The sequence below is a fragment of the Agelaius tricolor genome, unplaced genomic scaffold (genome assembly GCF_023055355.1).
Source record: "Agelaius tricolor isolate 1412-34295 unplaced genomic scaffold, bAgeTri1.0.p SCAF_51, whole genome shotgun sequence".
In the NCBI taxonomy this organism is placed as follows: Eukaryota; Metazoa; Chordata; class Aves; order Passeriformes; family Icteridae; genus Agelaius; species Agelaius tricolor.
Window position 1 is genome coordinate 483,569 of NW_027269311.1, and position 12,468 is coordinate 496,036.

The 12,468-nt window shown below is 51.2% G+C and overlaps 1 protein-coding gene across 1 annotated transcript; it reads right to left on the bottom strand.

Moving 5' to 3' along the window:
* Positions 1 to 10,462: 10,462 nt before the first annotated feature.
* LOC139604465 (olfactory receptor 14J1-like) lies at positions 10,463 to 11,392 on the bottom strand. Its single transcript, XM_071455618.1, has one exon. It carries the CDS (start codon positions 11,390 to 11,392, stop codon positions 10,463 to 10,465), a length of 930 nt encoding a protein of 309 aa, XP_071311719.1.
* Between the last annotated feature and the right edge of the window lie 1,076 nt (positions 11,393 to 12,468).

A 12,468-nucleotide genomic window follows, 5' to 3' on the forward strand; every position in this document is an offset into this window, starting at 1 on the left:
GACAGTGAGGGGAAGGATAAAAGGAATACAGGCCAAAGGTTTAACAGAGCTCAAACTTAACAGGACTTTACCGTAACTGATAGCTTAAATGTCACAATTTAGGCAAAAAGAGCAGCTAACAGTATTTAACCTAACTTAGAACCTATGACTTTGCAATTTAACAGAGGAATAACACTTAACAGTATTTAACTTAGCCTAATAACTTACATTAAAATAAGAACTTAGCAAAAGAACAACTCTCAGGAGCATTTAACTTAGCTCATACCTCATGACTGAACATTTCGTACAGGCCTGACTGACTCAGCTATCCAAGGCACTCAAACCCCTCAGAGAGCAGCATTTCTGCCACATTTCCCCAGCACAGGCACTCCTGTGTGCACACAGACACAAAGAGTCAGTGCAAGGCACCTGGGAGAAATTCCCCTGAGGGCAGGAAATGCTCCCTGAGAATGCTTTGGCATCTCCCCAGCAGGTGAAGGGTTGAGCCTGGAGGAGTGGGGGATCGGCCCAGGCTCCGTTGTTGTTGGGGATCCCCGAGTGCAGCAAACGGGAGAGTTCCCGGCTGGGAGAGGCCCCACTCAGAGGGAGTCGCTGGCCCAGGAGAGCTCCAAGGGCTCCTTTTGGAACGCTGTTTGCAGGGCCCCAAGAGAGGGGTTTCAGTCCCAGCAATGGTTCATCCTGGCCGCACTGGGCACCAACACCTTTCTTTGGCAGGGTGAGAACAGGGATGTTGTGCCACTGAGGGAACAAAACCAGTTCCCAGGGCTGCTCCTCCAGAAAGCAGGAGCTGGGTGGGCAGCAGCAGTGCCTGGAGCAGACAGTGTTTGTGATGAGCTGCAGAGGAGCTGAGCCCAGGGGCTGTTGGCCAAGGCCGAGCCCCAAGGAGCATTTCTCAGCTGGCAGGGCGGCCTGAGAAGGGGAGGGGGGAATGCAGCAGCACAGGGCCCATGGAACCAAGGGACCATTGTGACACTGTGGGGCCCTGTGAGACCAAGGGACCATTGTGACACTGTGGGGCCTCATGGAATCAAGGGTGACCATACTGACAATGTATGGCTCCATGGAATGTGGGATCATTGTGACACTGAGAGGCCCCATCAAACCAAGGGTCCATTGTGACATCACGGGATCTTATGGAACCGTGGAGACCATTGTGACACTTTGGGGTTCACTTATGTTCATTTATGGAACCAAGGGGCCATTGTGACACTGCGAGACCCCATGGAGGGAGCCAAAGGTTCATTTTGACATTGCAAGACCTCATGGAACCATGGAGACAACATTAGGACACTTCAGAGCCTCATGGAACCAAAGGGCCATTGTGACACTGAGGGAACTCGTGGGATCATGGAGACCATTGTGACACTGTGAGGCCCCATGGAATAAGCAAAGCACTGTGACACTGTGAGGCCTCATGGAACCAGTGAGACCATTGTGACCCTGGCAATGCCCACAGAACCAAGAGGACCATTGTGATACTGTGGGGCCTGGTGAAACCAAGAGGCCTTTGTGAGACTGCAGGGCTGCATGGAACCGAAGGTCCATTGTGACATTGCCGGGCCTGATGCCATCAGTGGACCACTGTGACACTGTGGAGCCAAAGGAGACCATTGTGACACTGCAGGGCTGCATAGAACCGAGGGGCTATGGTGACATTGTGGAACCCCATTCAACCAAGGGTTCGTTGTGACACTGCAGGGCTGCGTGGGACCAAACTTCCAGGGTGACACAGAGGGGCCTCCAGTCATCAATGGTCCATTGTGGCACTGTGGAGCCAAAGGAGACCATTGTGAAGCTGCAAACCCCCAGGGTCCAAGGTCCATTGTGACATTGCAGGGCTCATGAACCGAGGAGTCCCATGTCATTGTGGGGCCTGGGGAACCTCTGAGACCATTGTGACACTGCAGGGCCTCATGGAATCATTGGGACCATTGTGACACTTTTTTATGAAACCTTGGGGCCACTGGGACACTGTGGAACCCAATTGAAAGAAGGGTCTATTGTGACACTGCTGGACCCCATGGAATCAAGTCACCATTATGACACTGCGGGGCCCCATGGGTCCAAGTAGCCATTGTGACACTATGGGGCACCATAAAACCAAAAGAACATGGAACAGGTCTGGCTGGCTTGGCCTCCCAGGGACCACCTGACTGGTCCAGCTGACCTTGGCATGTTGAGGGTCACTTCTCATCTGCTCTGAAGCACTGGGGCTCTGTGCTTTCCTTCCTATGGAAAAGAACTGTCTTTCGTGTCCAGGTGTTCATGGCCAAATTTGGGGTCCACCTCCAACATTCCCTATTGTGACAGACTGGAGGAGATTGTTGGCTCAAAACATTTTATGTGGGGGGGAGGAAGGGGCAGGTCCAGCCCTGCCCTGCCCTGGAAGCCCAGCCCTGCCCTGCCCTGGAGCCCCAATCCCCCCAGAGCCTCTATCCCAGCCCAGCAGTGGCTGCCAGTCCCTGGCACAGCACAGGCAATGCTCCACAGCCACCTCTGCAGCCCCCAGCCCAGCTCCTGAGGGACCAAATGAGCCCAAGCCCCACCTGGGGGAAGGGCTCAGGGAGACCAAGGGGTATTGAAGGCTGACCACAAGGCAAGCACACATCTTGACCCTGGATCCTCTTGGAATTGCCATCTGAACACCACTGGAATCCAGGAGTTGGTAGCTGTGTGTGTGTGCCTCTCTGCATCTTTTTTGTCTTTCTCTCTTTCTGCGTCTTCTTCTGTTTCTGTGCTCATGTAAATTCTTATTAACATTAAATTGAACAGGCTTAGAGTTTGTGAAGTTGAAAGGGTGAAGTCAATGCTTTGAGAAGTGTTTTTTGTTAATTGAATATCTGTTGTAATTTGACATTAGAAAAATTTTAAAAAGTAATACAAAACTTTTTGTGTAACTGACAATCTGTTAAACCACTGAGATCCTGAACACGCCTCTGTTAAACACAAATGTTAAAGATGAAAAAAACCAGGAGCCTCCTCTTTCTTTTCCAGTCAACAAAAAAGCAGTGGGCCCTGGCCTTGGCCCCCATCTGAACCAAACCAAAGCAAACCAAAGCAAACCAAAGCAAACCAAACCAAACCAAACCAAACCAAACCAAGCAACCCTGCCATGGGCTGAGCCCCTTTCCCCCTCCCCAGGCTGCCCCCCCCCCATCAGCCCCATTCTGACCAAACCAAACCCCAACAACTCCCAAACAGGAAAACTAAAGAGGCTACAAAACCCCAACCAGAACAAAGCCAGCCACAACCATTAAAATCTTACCATCAAGTCCCCTCTCCCAACACAACTAAAACCAAAAACCCCTACAATCTACAACCCACACAAAATAACCCTACAACTAAAAATAAACACAAAAAAACCCCAAAACCAGCCATAAAACCAATTTTACACAACCCAACCACAACTTCCACTACAAGTTACCAGTGGGTCAGGTGTTAACCCTTTCAATACTTCAATCCTGCCTGAAGTAAAAGAAAAAAAAAATCTAAGCATACAAATAAAAACAACATAAAACCATCAGTCAGTAAGGAAGAAATGAAATCCCAAATAAAAAAGAAGAAAAAAATACCTTAATTTGGAAACTAAAATCCTCTTATAAATTAAAAAGAAAAAACTCTTTTCCTTTTTAACACCTAAAACTTAAGAAAAATCAAATTAATATCAAACAAAAACCTCCATACTAAAATAAAGAAATCTTAAAATGACTGTAATTTTATAAAAAGTTTAAACAGAGAAAAAAAAAGTAATTCAGTATCCCCAAGAAAAGTTCTCTATTCCCAGAGACAAAAATTATTTTAAAAGTAAAAAATAAAAACTTTTACCCTTAAAGAACCCATCTTTAAAACAATACCCCATAAGTTGACGTGGCCCATCTACAAGCTGTAAAAAAGCTTGTAGCAATAAAAACAACTTCACGAGAACAAAGTTCCCCAGACAACTGTTATCCATGAAAAAATTAGGAACCAGGAACCACAAAACCCTATTTTTTCCTCTTGTAAAAAAATCTCCAAAAACTTAAAAAGAAAAACTTCTCTCTCTAAGTAAACTAAAAAAGTCTATTCTAGAAATAGTAAACTAACTAGAAATTTTAAATTTACTTTCTTTACATTGTGATTAAGAAAAAAAAGAAAAGTTGTAAAGAAAAAGTGTTCTAAAGAGTTTAATTTAATTCTTACTACCTTTGTTCTTTTAGTTACTTGTAATAAAATTTTCTTTATGCCCTCTTAAAATTTTAAGCCTACCATTCTCCTAATCCTATCTCACAACCAAATAAAAGCATAAATAATTAACTGACACTGAAACCTACCACACTCATCAATACATTAATTAAGAAATCTCAAAATTAGAAAAATCTTAAAGTAACAAACAAAAACCAATACAATGTCATAATAAACTTTTTTCCAAAGTTTCTCTGATTTTCTAATGCTCCCAGTAAAGGCTGTTTGGTTGTTTTGAGCTCCTCAGAATGTGTTGTCAATATTTCTCCAGGGACTCCAACTCAGAGTACAGAAACAATTGTAATTCCTTTTAAATGTCTCCTTGAGAGAGTTTTTTAGTGGATGGGGGTCAGGGCTTGTGTGTCCTGCTTGGCCCAGCCCAGGCAGGGCTTTCCCAGCCACATTCCACACTCCATTGCCCAGCTGGAGCCGCTGGTGCCTCTGAGTTGTGCTGCCCCAGCCCCAGGGACGCTCTCCTTGTCTGCCCATTCCCCCACGGTCTCTGGGCAGGGATGGCCTCACTGGGGGCTGCTGACATCCTCAGCAACTTGGAGGCTGCTGCTGAATTTCCCTGCTCCAGAGGCTTGTTCAGCCTTCAGCTCTTCAGTGCAGGAATTCAGTGTCCCAGGGCTCATTAACATTCAGAACACCTTAACAAGCCAAGCCTCTGGGAATAATTTGATTTTAGTTTTCAAATCCTTTGTGGTGAAGTAGATCTCAGTAGTGTATTCAAACTAAATACCTGATATTTAAAAAGACAGTGAGAAAAGATTGTTTAGGTACTGTTTAGTTTTGTTTTCCTGTTAATTTATTGATTTGTGCAATCTCCAATTGACACTGAATCCAAGTACCTCCTCATGCAGTTTGAACAGATATGAAAATCAAGACCCTTCCTGGCTGACAATCAATCAGACTCTGTCCCTACCCCCACCCCACCATTTCCCCCATCCAAGCCCTGGCACTCAGAACAGCCTTGTGCAAATCTGAGCTCCCTCCAGCCCAGGCTGCACCTGCAGCTTTCAGCTCCTTGGCTCCAACTCCCACCTGCTTTCCTTGCAGAAGGAGCTGCCCGAGACACAGAGGGATGTTCATATCTTGTCAGCCAGCAAAGCCAAGGGAAGGCACAGCTCCATCAAATGCAAAAGTCATTCCTCTGCTGGATATTAAATCCGCTTTGCACAGCAGACAGTCTCACAGCAATGGAAAACACCTTCTGTGCCCAGCACAGATCCCAAGGTCCCCCCAAACCCTCCCTGCCCCGATTCTGCCCAGATTTGCTCTTTGCATACACGAGTCACAGGCTGAAGTCAGGAGCTCCCTCCATGCCCAGAGGGAGGAAAAGAGAGAAAGGGGGTGAAGAGCTCTCCTGTGCAGAGCCAAGGTCCAAGTGCAGCCCCTGCAGTGGGAACCACAACTCATCAGGCTTGTGTCCTTTGGGCTCAGGGCCTGGTGACACTGAGAGGCACAGAAGGGTTTCTTGTCAACAAACAAAAGTTGAACATTTGAACAGTTTAATAACCATCACAGCTCTTCCCTCAGCTCTCTGGGATGTCCCAGCAGCATCTGAAATGTCCCCCATCCACCAGGAATTTCTGTACAGGAACAGTTTTAGACAAAGACATAAGAAAAGGTAATTCAGTGATAAATATAAACACAATTAAGATATTGACTAATGTGATATTTATTTGAATTTAAGAAAGACTAGTCAACTCCCTGCAGGTCAAAGCATGAAACCAGTCGGTTGAGAGGCACTTGAATGACCAGAGAGCATCTGGAGGAGAAAATCTGGAAGGAATGGGAAGAATAAAGTTCCAGAGAGCCTAGTGAAGAGATGCCCTTAAACATGGCCATTTAAACAAGAGAGCTGAAAACACATGAAGGAAGAGCGAGAGGAAATATTAGACAGAATATTGGTGACACAAGTAGAGGGGAAGATCAGTATTTTATCTTCTGCCATTATTAGAAGAATCCAGTAGATCCAGGAAATTCCTGTTCCTGATGGGAAAATTTTGCCATTTCTTAAAAGGACTCAAATGACCCAGATAATAAAGATTTGCTTGTATATTATGAAACTAACAGGTATTAAAACCTGTGCCCCTTTCCAGGCAGACATCAGCAATGTGCCCATGAAGAGGCAGTGCCACTTGCACCCTGAGGTGCCCAGCTGGGATTGGATCTCTCTGAGAGCACCTGAGGGAGAGCAGAGCACCTTGCAAGCTGAAGGTCCCTGACAGCCCCACAGGGCTCCTGTGCCATCAACATCTGCTCTGCTCCAGTGTGAAACAGGGCTCAGCATGGTGCTGGGATCATCAGAGAGCTGAGGTGTGTGCTGGAATTCAATGGCCTCCCCATCCTGCAGCAGCCCTGCATTTCCCTACTGCAGCCTTGGTCTCCAGCACAGCCATGGAGGCTCTTTGGGCTCTGGAGTGTTGCTGCAGCCGCCAAGGGCAGCTGAGCTCTGCCTTTGGCACAGTCAGGCCTGGCCAGCGCAGGCCATGCTCAGCAATTGCTTGTGTGTGCCTGGCCTTGCTGTCATCCCCGGCAGCGGCTGCGTGGCCCCTTTGTGGCCCTGTGCTGGCCCAGCCATGGTGGCCCAGCCCCTGTGCAGGCCCAGCCCAGGCCAGGAGCATTGCGGCTGGGAACGGCCCCTGTGCCGTGGTGCCCACAGCAGCCTTGGGGCTCTGTGCCCCATGGCCTCCCTGCTGGGCAGCCTCTGCCAGCTCCTGCAGAGCCCCTGGCACCTGTGGGGCTGCACAGACAGCCCTGCCCCGGGCTCTGCCGGCCTCTGGGCCAGCAGAGAGGCAGCCAGGGCTGGCCATGGCCGGGAACAGGCCCTGAGCCCCGCAGGAGGATGGAGCTGGGCCACAGCCAAACTCAGCCCAGGCCAAAGCTGGGCTCAGCAGCCAGGGCTGCCAACACATGGGCACAGAGGCTGGCGCTGACAAATGTCCTGGGCCCCCTCCCTGCTCTGTCCCTGCCACCAAGGGCACAGAGCAGCCTCCTCTCTGGGCCACTTGCCTGTTTGCAATGCCTTGCACAGGCGCTGGCCCTGCCCCACAAGGCCTGGCCTGAGTCCTGCCCCTGCACGCTCAGCCAGGCTGAGATGGACACTGATGGTTTCTGGGCCAGGCTCTCTGAGCCCGGCCCAGCTCCCTGCAAGCTCTGCCAGCTGCCCTGAGCTCTGGGCAGCACCAAGGGCCTCTCTGAGCCCAGCCCAGCCCAGCCGGCTCTGGCCCCACAGCTCTGCTCAGCCCAGGCTGCTCTGGGCACTGGCCCCATGGCCTCAGCCCCTGCCAAGGCCACAGCAGCAGCTGCAGCTGCCACAGGACTCAGCCCCAGCCATGGGGGAAGGTGCTGGGCCAAGGCCAAAGGAGGCTCCCTGGCTGCCCCGCTCCCCTCGGCCTGAGGTGCTGAGAGCTCTGCAGCCCCTGCTGCCATCCCATCTGCCCAGGGCAGCACAAGAGCCCCAGCCTTGGGGCCCTCAAGAGCTGCTCCTGCTCCAGGCCCAGGGCCCATGCCAAAGCTGGGACAGCAGCCACAAAGCTGTGCCCATTTCTGTTCATTGCTGCTCGATGGGGATGGATCCTCAGCCACTTGGAGCTTGCTGATGAATTTTACTACTCCAGTGGCTTCTTCTTTCTTGAGCTCTTTAGTTCAGGAATTCACTGAGAAAAGGCTCATAAACATTTGTTCAAAACACCCAAACAAGAAAAGCCCATGGGAAGTATACTTCTGTGGTTAATTCTTCTTCAATACTTCTGTGGTTAATTAGACAGATTTCAGAAGTGTCTTCAAAGTGAATATGCTGTATTGAAAACAATGCAGAGGAGAACTGTTTTGTCCTTTTACGTTTTCCTGTTTACAAAGTGGTATCAGCAATGTCCAAATTATATTGACTCCCAGCACCTCCTAATGCAGTCTGAAGAGATATAAAAATCAAGACCCTTCATGGCTGACAATCAATCACACTTTGTCCCCACCCTGTCCCCACCATTTCCCTCATCCAGCCCCTGGCACTCACAGCAGCTGAGGAATGGAGTCACATCCAGGGATATCCCCAGGGCTCAGGACTGGGGCCAGGTCAGTTCAATCTCTTTATTGCTGATCTGGACGAGGCCATCGAGGGCACCCTTAGTCAGTTCCCAGGTGAGCCCAGGCTGGGTGGGAGTGTGGCTATGCTGGAGGGCAGGAAGCTCTGCAGAGGGATCTGGACAGGCTGGAGCCAAGGGCCCAGGAAAATGGGGTGAGGTTCACCAAGGCCAAGGACCAGGTCCTGCCCTGGGCTCACAACCCCCCCAAATCCCTGGCCATGCCCTGCCTCTGATCCCCACAGCCTGTCCTGTTTCCTTCATCCCTGCATTGCCAGGCGCTCTCTGGGACAAGGGAGCTCTGCTCTGGGGATGGAGGGAGGTCCAAGTGCCACCACTGGAGCGGGAACCACAACTCATCAGGTTTGTGTCCTTTGGGGGTCAGGAACTGGTGAGACTCAGAGGCACAGAAAGTTTCACGTCATGGCAAACAGATCATAGTTGAAAAGGACATAATTTATTAACAATCTCGCTCTTCCCTGAGCTATGTGCAACACAGTTTTGTATTTCACAGCTCTGGGGCCAAATGGAACCAGGGAGTGCCCCGTGACACTCTGGGTCCTTGTGGAACCACAGAGGCCATTGTGACACTGCAGGGCCTCGTGGAACCAAGGGGTTTCCCCATTTTGACACTGAAAAACCAAGGAGACCATTGGGGGACTGCAGGGCCCAGTGGAACCAAGGGGCCGTTCTGACACTGCTGGGCCTCATGGCACCAAGGGGACATTGTGACACTGCGGGATCCTGTGTAACCAAGGGGCCACTGTGACACAATGGGGCCTCAAGGGATCTGGGAGAACGTTGTGACACTGTGTGGCCTGGTGGAAACAAGGAGTCCATTGTGACACTGAGGGGACTTGTGGAACCCCAGAGACCATGGTGACAGTGTGGGACCTCATGTGACCATGGGGCCATTGTGACACCCTGGGGCCCATGGAACCAAGGGGACCACTGGGAAACTGCAGCACCAACGAGAACATTGTGACACTGAGGGGCCCCAAAGAACCAAGGACATCTTCGCAAATGCCACCAAGCTGGATGTGAGTGTTGATCTGCTGGAGGGTTGGAGGGCTCTGCACAGTGACTTGGACAGACTGGATCCAGGGGATGAATCCAACAAGGTGAGGTTTAAAAAATCCAAGGGCCAGGCCCTGATATTTGGCCCCAGTGCTACAGGATGGAGACAGAGTTCCAGGACAGCAGCCAGGCAGAAAGGGACCTGCAGGGACTGATGGACAGCAGGCTGGACATGAGGCAGCAGTGTGCCCAGGTGGGCAAGAAGGCCAATGGCTCCTGGCCTGGATCAGGAATGGTGTGGCCAGCAGGAGCAGAGCTGCTGTGCCAGCACTGATCTGGCACACAGATCTGCACACAGACATTGCTGCTGCAGCTCCAGAGAAGGGAACACAAGGGCATCTCTGGAAAAAACTCTGCTGGGAGATCCTTTAGTTCCTTTGAAGCCACACGGAGTGCAGCCCCTCACCAACACAATCTGTGGCCACAGGGAAGATGGAGAGAAAGAAAATGAGAACTGGCAAAACCAATGGCTTTTCTTTGTGGACAATATTAAATAAATCAAACATGGGGAAAAAAAGAACAAACCCACAACCAAACCCAAAGGAATCATCAAAGGTGATTTATATTACATGGCCTGTCCCTGCTGCAGCCCCGGCACTGCCACCCCCAGGGCTGTGCCCGGCCCCGAGAGCACTCAGGCCCTGCAGCAACACCAGGGCCACCAGGGCAGCGGGGCAGGGCCACGGCAGCAGCACTGGCAACACCAAGTGCTGCTGCTGCTGCTGCTGCTGGGCACAGCTGCTGGGCCAGCACTGATCTGCCCCAGCTCTGCACACAGACATTGCTGCTGCAGCTCCAGAGAAGGCAACACAAGGGCATCTCTGCAGAAAACTCTGCTGGGAGATCCTTTAGTTCCTCTAAATACACCAAGAGCACAACCCCTCATTGATACAGTCTGTGGTGACAGGGAAGGTGGAGAGAAACAAAATGAAAAATGGTATAATAAATGAGATTTATTTGTGGAAAAGATTAAAAACCTAAAATAAAAAGAGAAAGAACTTCCAAAATTAAACCAATATGTACTATCTAAGATGACTTTTATTACAAGTGATTTGCAGAAATTGGCCAGGAGTTTATTATTTCTGAAAGCATCCAGTCATCAGTCTCCACACTGCAGCCTTGAGCTCCTGGTTCCTCAGGCTGTAGATGAGGGGGTTTAGGGCTGGAGGCACCACTGAGTACAGAACTGACAGGGACAGATCCAGGGATGGGGACGAGATGGAGGGGGGCTTCAGGTAGGAAAATGTGCCACTGCTGAGGAACAGGGAGAGCACGGCCAGGTGAGGGAGGCAGGTGGAAAAGGCTTTGTGCCGTCCCTGCTCAGAGGGGATCCTCAGCACAGCCCTGAAAATCTGCACATAAGAGAAAACAATGAACACAAAACAACCGAGTCCTAAACAGCCACTAACAGCAAGAAGTCCCAGTTCCCTGAGATAGGACTTGGAGCAGGAGAGTTTGAGGATTTGTGGGATTTCACAGAAGAACTGGCCCAGGGCATTGCCATGGCACAAGGGCAGGGAAAATGTATTGGCCGTGTGCATGAGAGCATTGAGAAAGGCACTGGCCCAGGCAGCTGCTGCCATGTGGGCACAAGCTCTGCTGCCCAGGAGGGTCCCGTAGTGCAGGGGTTTGCAGATGGACACGTAGCGGTCGTAGCACATCACGGTCAGGAGGGAAAACTCTGATGTAGCGCAGAAAGCAAAGAAAAAGACTTGAGCAGCACATCCAGTGTAGGAGATGTTGCTGGTGTCCCAGAGGGAATTGTGCATGGCTTTGGGGACAGTGGTGCAGATGGAGCCCAGGTCAGCGAGGGCCAGGTTGAGCAGGAAGAAGAACATGGGCGTGTGCAGGTGGTGGCCGCAGGCTACGGCGCTGATGCTGAGGCCGTTGCCCAGGAGGGCAGCCAGGGAGATGCCCAGCAAGAGGCAGAAGTGCAGGAGCTGCAGCTGCCGCGTGTCTGCCAGTGCCAGCAGCAGGAAGTGCCTGATGCAGCTGCTGTTGGACATTTGCTGTGCCTTGGCATGGGGATCTGTAAGAAAAGTAATCATGGAATAGTTGGGTTTGGAGAGGACTTGAAATATCCCAGCACAGGCTGGGGGCACTTTCCCCCCACTGCCTGCCCAGGGCTCTGCTGCCTGGAGCTGTCCCTGCCAGCAGCTGCTTCCCTGTGCCCAGGGCTGGGCCCTGCCAGTGCTGCCAGAGCCCAGCCCAGCCCTGGGGGCTCAGCTCTGCCCTGCAGGGCCCTCCCAGCTCAGGCACTGCCCAGGGGCAGCTCTGGCTCTGCAGGCTCTGATGGCAACATCAGAGCAACCCTGAGGAGGCTGGAAAAGCAGCAGTGATGCTGCTGCTAAGGGCCCCTGTGCTGATTTCCTTAATTACCTGGTTTATTCATATCTGAGAGAATATTTTTTTTTATTTTTCCCAGTCTGAATTGAGAGATGTATATCTATGAGCAATTTCCCATCCAGGCAACTGAGAGCAGTAGATTAAAAAAGCAGGAATTCCTCTTTTAAGCAGCCCCTTCTTCACTGTGCTCCCTGTATAATCTACTTGGAAATGTTCTGCAGTTAAATATCATGCAGGAGCAATTCTGAACAATGCAACATCCTCGCCACACAAGGAGAACACTCCCAAGCCTCACCAGCTGTCTCCTGCCACCCAGATCTTGTCCCCCAGCGCTGGGAGCAGCTGCCAGGGCTGGCTGAGAGCTGTCCCTGGCAGGCAGCAGAGTCCCTGCCCCAGCACAGCGCCCTGGGCTGCAGGACCCTGCTCTGCAGGACAGCCCTGGGCACCCCTGGCTGCTCTGCACAAGAGACAAGCAGAGAATGTACTCACAGGCTCTGCAGGCATTGGGATGTTCCAGCTGCAGGAGATGGCTCCAGGAGCTGCAGCTGCATTGTCCTGCAGCCAGAGGTTCCTGTGCCAAGGGCTGGCAGTGATTGTGCCCCAGGCACTTCTCAGCCCCTTCCCAGCCCTGACTGATTGAAGCTCTCTGTGCCTCTGGGCTGTGCCCGGGCTGGCTGCAGGCAGTGCCCCAGCCCTGCTGGGCTGGCACAAGAGCTGCTCATCAAGAGAAATGTGC

What these genes read in the sequence shown, in the direction of transcription:
- LOC139604465 (XM_071455618.1), bottom strand. Translation starts at nt 11,392, where the DNA reads ATGTCCAACAGCAGCTGCATCAGGCACTTCCTGCTGCTGGCACTGGCA.